The sequence below is a fragment of the Rhinopithecus bieti genome, unplaced genomic scaffold (assembly GCF_001698545.2).
Source record: "Rhinopithecus bieti isolate Rb0 unplaced genomic scaffold, ASM169854v2 scaffold_28846, whole genome shotgun sequence".
Classification (NCBI taxonomy): Eukaryota; Metazoa; Chordata; class Mammalia; order Primates; family Cercopithecidae; genus Rhinopithecus; species Rhinopithecus bieti.
In genome coordinates this window covers 711,367-718,906 of record NW_016813231.1, presented here as the reverse complement: position 1 = coordinate 718,906, position 7,540 = coordinate 711,367, and the positions used below count along the sequence as shown (strand labels likewise).

The window sequence follows — 7,540 nt, the reverse complement described above, 5'->3', positions numbered from 1 at the left end:
GAAAACTCGCCTCAGAACTGGAATCTTCATTTCTTTATTGACCTATGGCTTTGTGTTTAGAGTTAAATTATGTGCTTTGTCAATAGGTATGGAAATTCCACACATTCTTATTCTCATGTGCTTTTTTGGTATTGTACTGATGCTGTGAGATGCATCTACAGGAAAATAAGAACCAACTTAAACACAGTTTGACTAAAATCTTAATTTTAATGTTCTGAATTAGAAGTTGTACAAACTACCTGCCATATTCCCTCAGCTTCGAATCTACATATGCTTCTCAAATCCAACTCTCCTGCTATATACCATTTCTAACTTCAGCTAAAAGATTGTTTTAGAAAGTCCTGCTGGGCCTCTGAGTCTGAATATTTGCAATTAGAATTCATATACCCCACTTTCACTAGATCTCAACAGTCAAAGCAAAATTATATTTGGGCAACCCCTTTTGTGAATACAGAAAACTTAAAAAAAAAAAAACAAAAAACATTTAATTAATGCTGGTTATGGTGGCATGCACCTGTAGTCCTAGCTACTTGGGAGCCTGAGGCAGATCGCTTGAGGTCAGAAATTCTAGGCTGCAGTGTGCTATGATTGTGCCTATGAATAGATACTGCACTCCAGCCTGGGCAACATGGTGAGATACCCACGTGCAAAAAAGTTTTATTTTTTTCTTTTTTTGAAACGGAGTCTTGTTCTCTCAGGCTGCAGTGCAGTGGCACGATCTTGGCTCACTGAAACCTCCACTTCCCTGGCTCAAGCAATTCTCCTGCCTCAGCCTCCTGACTAGCTGGGATTACAGGTGTGCGCCACCACGTCCTGCTAATTTTGCATTTTTAGTAGAGATGGGGTTTCTCCATGTTGGTCGAGCTGGTCTCGAACTCTCAACTTTAGGTGATCCACCCGCCTCAGCCTGCCAAAGTGCTGGGATTTCAGGCGTAAGCCACCATACCCTGCCATGAATTACTTTATTTAATTAAACTATTAAATAACCAGTTAAAATCCATTTGAAATATAAATATGTAAGAATGTGGTGGCTTACACCTGTAATCCCAGCACTTTGGGAGGCCAAGGTGGGAGGATCACCCGAACTCAGGAATTTGAGACCAGCCTGCCCAACATAGTGAGAGCCTGTCCTTACTAAAAATAAAAAAAAAATAGGTGTGGTGACGCATACCTGTAGTCTCAGCTATTTGGGAGGCTTAGGGAGAATTGCTGAGCCCCAGGGGTCAAGGCTTTAGTGAGCCATGATTGCACCACTGAACTCCAACCTGGGTGACACAGCAAAACTCAATCTCAAAAAATAAATAAATTAGCATATGCTATATAAACAATAGAGTGCCACAACTTTCACAATTTTGTGACAGTCAAGCCTGTTGTTGACATGTTTATATACTTCACAGGAACTTTATTTGTTTTTGAGATGGAGTTTCACTCTTGTTGCCCAGGCTGGAGTGCAATGGCATGATCTCAGCTCACCACAACCTCCGTCTCCTGGGTCAAGCAATTCTCCTGCCTCAGTCTCCCGAGTAGCTGGGATTACAGGCATGTGCCACCACGCCTGGCTAATTTTGTATTTTTTTTAGTAGAGATGGGTTTCTCCATGTTGGTCAGGCTGGTCTAGAACTCCCGACCTCAGGTGATCCACCTGCCTCAGCCTCCCAAAGTACTGGGATTTACAGGCGTGAGCCACTGTGCCTAGCCAGGAACTTTATTGTGTAGTCTTATGGCATGAAAGTACAATATCATATCTACCTATCTATATCAATATACCTTTTTTTTTTTGAGACAGAGTCTCACTCTGTCCCCCAGGCTGGAGTGCAGTGGCACAATCTCGGTTCACTGCAACCTCTGCCTCCCGGGTTCAAGCGATTTTTCTGCCTCAGCCTCCCAAGTACCTGGGACTACAGGCGCCCGCCACCATGCCTGGCTAATTTTTGTATTTTTATTAGAGATGAGGTTTCACCATATTGGCCATGCTGGTCTCCAACTCCTGACCTTGTGATCCGCCTGCCTCAGCCTCCCAAAGTGCTGGGATTACAGGTGTGAGCCACCGTGCCCAGCCCTATATCAATAAGTCTTAAAATCTCTAAGCCACTATCTTTAATAACCATGTGAATTATTAATCTCATTTGCTACTAATAATGACTATAAGAAAGCAATCTGGAGTTATTTAAACTAATGTGAATGAAAAATGGAACCAGGGAATTCAGGTTAAAGAAAAAAAGCTCAGTGATAAAATATTCAATAACACTAAAATATAGAATATACATTAAATTTAAATAACGTCAGCCAATTTTCCTCAAAATATGTCATATAGACACTAAAATAACTGTAAGTCAGCACCTTTATATAGTGATTATATAGTGTGATGACATTCAACATTCTCTTATAAGGGCAAATTTCAAATTTGAAACAACTTTCATTTTTCTCTAGGTATAACTTCTAGATACATAACAATGCTTGCATCGAGAATCTTGCAATAATTAAAAACCCTGTATCATCATCAAATGAGAGAATTTATCAGTGAATGGGAGAAAACATACTATTCACTGAGAAAACAGAACGGCAAAGATACACAGATAAAAGAGAAACAACAAGAATATTAAACAGGATTTTACAGTTCCTAGTGTTAGATGGTAGACTGCCAGGCCCTTTTGTGATACTGCCCATCTTCTCAAGGACAGGACATGTGGAAGAAGAGAAGCCATTTAAGTTTCATTAATGAAAACGAAGAGAATGTAGACACCTACTACATTTCACAGTAAAGTCTAACTTGGTCTAAATACAGCTAATTCTACTAAGGCCATATTACTTAGTTTGATCAAAGGCCACTATTTCCTCTTTAAATTAGGATTTCTTTATTCCATAGTGACCCTAGGTGAATTCATCTATTTTCAGAAGACTGATAAAAAAAAGTCTTTATAAGAACACAGAGATACTCTCTATCTCTAAAAAGAAACTGTACAATTATATGTTAGCTACAGAAATAATCCCAGTGCTTTAGAAAACAAATGCCACTTTCTGTAGAGAGCTGGCACACACTGTGATTTTTTTGACTAATTTAATATTTTTTAGGACTAAATATCATTTTAATCTAATAATTTAAATGTAATAATTGCATTTCACATGGCAGGAAAACTCACCAATTTGTAAAAGCACCACATTCTCAAATAGCTATGGTAAGACCAAATACTCATCAAGGTGCAAAGAGTGAATATATCTCCCTAAGCGTTTGTTTTCCTTTATGAAAACTTTGATTTTCAAGAATGAAATGTTTTCTTATCTAATTTCCTTTAGAATACTTAATTATGTTTTTAGTTCTCAGTAATGACCTTTTAACAATTGAAATTTAAATATGAAGCTATTCCTGTAATCATTCATTTTCAATATGTCAGTTCAGAGAAAAATGTCTGCATTTCCAGGACTTTTGCCAGAGTTGTAGATTTTAAAGTGAGAAAGTGCAAAGACTTGTTGTATTCTAGAAAACTCATTGCTTCTGAGTTGGTGCATCACAGTATGGCACATTTCTACAAGAAGGTCTTTTCCTAGGGACCAGTTCTGAAAGAAAAAAAAAAAAAGAGAATAATTAACATCACTAAAATTAGAATTAAAATGCAAGGACACTCATTTCCCCCTAAAATTTATATAGTAAAATAATCTAATTTTAAGATAAATCTTACAGGGATATTTTATTTCGCTGATATCCTAAGGTGGCATCCTTGATCTAATGTAGAATTAATAGCCATTCTCAATTTCAGATTATATAAAAACATATATTGATCACTTAACCCTTTATTATTAAATACAGCAAATTAATAACTGGAAGAGAATTCCACCTAAAACTTCTATTATTGGCCATTTAATTACCATTACCTGATAATGAAAACAATTTGGAAAGTTTTGCTTATACTATCTACTATATGAAAAAGCAAGACTGGTCTCCTAATTTAAAGATTATAAAATTTTATATTATAACAATGGTTCTTAAAAGAGGGGTGTTTTGGGTGTTCACATCAACGGAGAATGCCTACTGGAAGTTAGTGGGCAGGAGCCAGAGATGCCTAAACCCTTCTGTAATGGACAGTCTGGCATAGTGGAAGAACTGTCCCCTTGTCCCAAAAATGCCAATAGGTTGGCCCACATTGACAAATACCATAAAACAACAAAAAAACCTGTCCGACCCTAGGTAAAAGACGTCTTGCTGGAGTCAAGATAAAGCTCTTAAACCACAAAATTTTTGGCTGGGCATGGTGACTCATGGCTGTAATCCCAGAAACTTTGGGAGGCTAGGCGCTATGATCATTTGAGGTCCTGGGAGTTGGGAGACTAGCCTTACTAACATGGTGAAACCCTCATCCCTAAAAATACAAAAAAAAAAAAAAAAAAAAAAAAAAAAAATCAGCTGGGGTGTGGTGGTGCATGCCTATAGTCCAGCTACTTGGGAGGCTGAGGGCACAAGAATCGCTTGAACATGGGAAGGCAGAAGGTTTGCAGTGAGTTGAGATGGTGCCCACTGCATTCCAGCCTGGGTGATACAGTGAGAGTCCATCTTTAAAAAAAAAAAAAAAAAAAAAAAAAAAAGTTCCAAATTGAGGAGATACATGATTTCTTCTTCTTTTCTCCAGAAGAGTTGAATCTAGATGAGCTATCAATCAAAAAATGCTTGCACGACCTTCTATAAAGTAACCTGCCTATACTTTTCAAAACATCATGGACATGAAAGACGAAGAAAGACTGAAGGACTGCTCTAGAATAAGGATGACTAAAGAGACATGATGACTACATGCAATGTGTGATCCCCAATAGGATACTGGTCCACAGGGAATTTTTTTTCCTTTTGCCATACAAATGGAAAGATTTAAATGATAGCATTGCATCAATGTTAATACCCTGGTTTTGGTCATTATATTGCAGTTGTGTTAGAGAACGTCCTTGTATATTTAGGAAATACACATTGAAGTATCTTAAAGAAATATACTCTAAAGTATTTCTCCAGAAGATCTAGACCCAAATGGGCTGTCATAATTTTAAAAATGTTCATTTTGGGGTAAATAGGCATTATGTCTGCAACTTACTCTCAGAAAGTTCAGGAAAAAAAAAGAGGGAAGCTGAAGTGGGAAGATTGGGCATGGTGGTACACACCTGTATTCCTAGCTGCTTAAGAGGCTGAAGCAGGAGGATTGCTTGAGCCCAGGAGTTTGAGGTTACAGTGAGCAATAATTATGCTACTGCACTCCAGCCTAGGAGACAGAGAGACTCTCTCTAAACAAAACAAAACAAACAAAAAAAAGACAACACTAAAACAAATTCAACCCAAAAGGCAAACTGAATATTTCACTTAATTAAAGAAGAACTGGTCTGACTAAAAATAACCAACTTATTAGCCAGATGATAAATTTGGCTTACTAAAATGAAAAGCAGTTAAATAATTATTATTTAATAATTGTTTATATCTCACTTGCTTTTACCAAACCCATGGAGATTTCATCAGAGAATAAATGGTAGTGTATGTTTTCACTTACTAACAATGGCAATAATTTGTTTCACTTATCAAACCTATATGTGCCTATTTTAAGCTAGACATTACATCAAGAAATTAAGATATGAAGGTGAATATATGATAGTCTCTTCAGATTCAAGGAGCTCACAATCTAATGGAAAAGACAGCTAGACAAACAACAAATTCTAGTATAATGTCATGTGTTACAACAGTGGAACAAGACTTTTATGGGAGAATGGAAAAATAAATGGTTAAATATACCCATATCATTTTAGAGTATGCTCAGCTCTGAATAACCAAAGTCCAACAAGCTGGTTTAAATAAGTAAGAGATTTAATTTTTCTCATATTATCAAGAAATACAGATTAAAGGCCAGGCATGGTGGCTCGTGCTTGTAATCCCAGCACTTTGAGAGGCCAAGGTGGGTGGATCACAAGGCATGGGTTCGAGACCAGCCTGGCCCACACAGTGAAACCCCATCTCTACTAAAAATACAAAAATTAGCTGGGCATGGTGGCAGGCACCAGCTACTAGGGAGGTTGAGGCAGGAGAATCGCTTGAACCCGGAAGGCGGAGGTTGCAGTGAGCTGAGATCGCGCCACTGTACTCCAGCCTGGGTGACAGAGCTAGACTCCGTCTCAGAAAAATAAAAAAAAGAAATACAGATTAAGGCAGTTCTGGGCTAGTGCTTGTCCTTAGTGATACTAAGGACCCAGGCTCTTTCTCTCTTCCTGTTCTGCTACCTTCCATGAGTGGTTTTGTCTTCACTGCCGCTGTCATATCACATCTGTACTCCAGATGTGAAGAAGAGAGAAGAGAAAAGGGCAAAACGAGAGTGCCAGATCAGCCTATTCCTTTTAAACAGGAAAACAATGACTTTCTTGGAAGTAACACCCAATAGACAGGGTTTATATAGACCAGAAAGGTGTCACATGGTCTGGAAAATAACTTTTTTTTTTTTTGCTTGGTACATTGCACCCTGAACACAATTTTTCAGTTAGTAAAAAAGAACAGGAGAAGCCAAGTGCTGTGGCTCACACCTATACTCCTAGTACTTTAGGAGGCCAAGGCAGTTGGATTGCCTGAGCTGTAGTCCCAGCTATTCAGGAGGTGTGAACCCGGGAGGCAGAGGTGGCAGTGAGCAGAGATCGTGCCACTGCACTCCAGCCTGAGCGACAGGACACTCTATCGCAAAAAAAAAAAAAAAAAAAAAAGAGAGAGAGAGAACAGGAGGATAGATACTGGAGAGACAACAAGCACCCCCCTTCCCCGCCTTTGGCTATGCAAAATGCATATACATCCTTCTTTCCATCTGTAGAATACATCCACTCACTACCTGTCCCCTAAGGTCTCATCCAGACTGAAATCAAGGATGTTTGGTTACAGTGCTAGTTTTTCCATTAGGTTCCGCTGAGCCTCATCGTTCTAAGTTGGAGATATTGGGGAAGATGCCCTTTTTGGGGCCTTAAAAGCTTTCATAGTCCACTTCCTGGTAATAGGAGTTTAGGGGCCCAGGGTGGCCTTAAGAGGTGTGAAAAGAGTTAGCCAGGCTTGGGGTTTCTTGGTAATAAAATTCACTCAAAAACTTTATAAGCTTCAAATTGGTTTCCAGTCACTTCCATGCACAAGTAGCCACAGAAAAATAAGCACGAAGACTGTCATCCTTTGGTAGCAGCCTCTATGTTCTGCCCATCTCCCTAACCCTTACCTTAGTGACCACTTCTTAAAGAAATGAAGAATAGTAAGCTCCAGTCAGTAAATGAATCATGTATTAATATTTGTCTGGAAGAATGAGAAGTCTTGAGGCATCGATCTTATTTCATGTTACAGCTCAGAATTCCCCTGCTTGTATTGGCTTTAGTTTTTGTGGATATGAACGATTAGCATTTTTAACTCTTCAAGGCTCTCTGAATTATGGGACTCTTAATCAATTAGACTCTAAGATGCAGACAGAAGCGTGCCTTTTAGCAAAGTAATACTTCTATCTCTACTTTGTGGGCTAGCTTAATCTGCATTCATCCTCTTTTTCAATTTTATTTATTA

At 38.5% G+C, this 7,540-nt stretch overlaps 1 protein-coding gene across 3 annotated transcripts in view; it reads right to left on the bottom strand.

The window, feature by feature from the left end:
• Positions 1–1,767: 1,767 nt before the first annotated feature.
• LOC108512574 (complex III assembly factor LYRM7-like) overlaps positions 1,768–7,540 on the bottom strand; it is a 30,476-nt gene continuing 24,703 nt past the window's right edge. For 2 of the 3 annotated variants that reach the window (XM_017847853.1, XM_017847854.1), the window contains exon 6: positions 3,378–3,555. In XM_017847853.1, the coding sequence (XP_017703342.1) occupies positions 3,485–3,555 (71 nt within the window). In that variant the 3' untranslated portion in view covers positions 3,378–3,484. Of the gene's footprint in view, positions 3,556–7,540 lie in introns of all 3 variants that reach the window. The other variant, XM_017847855.1, reaches the window with a different exon arrangement.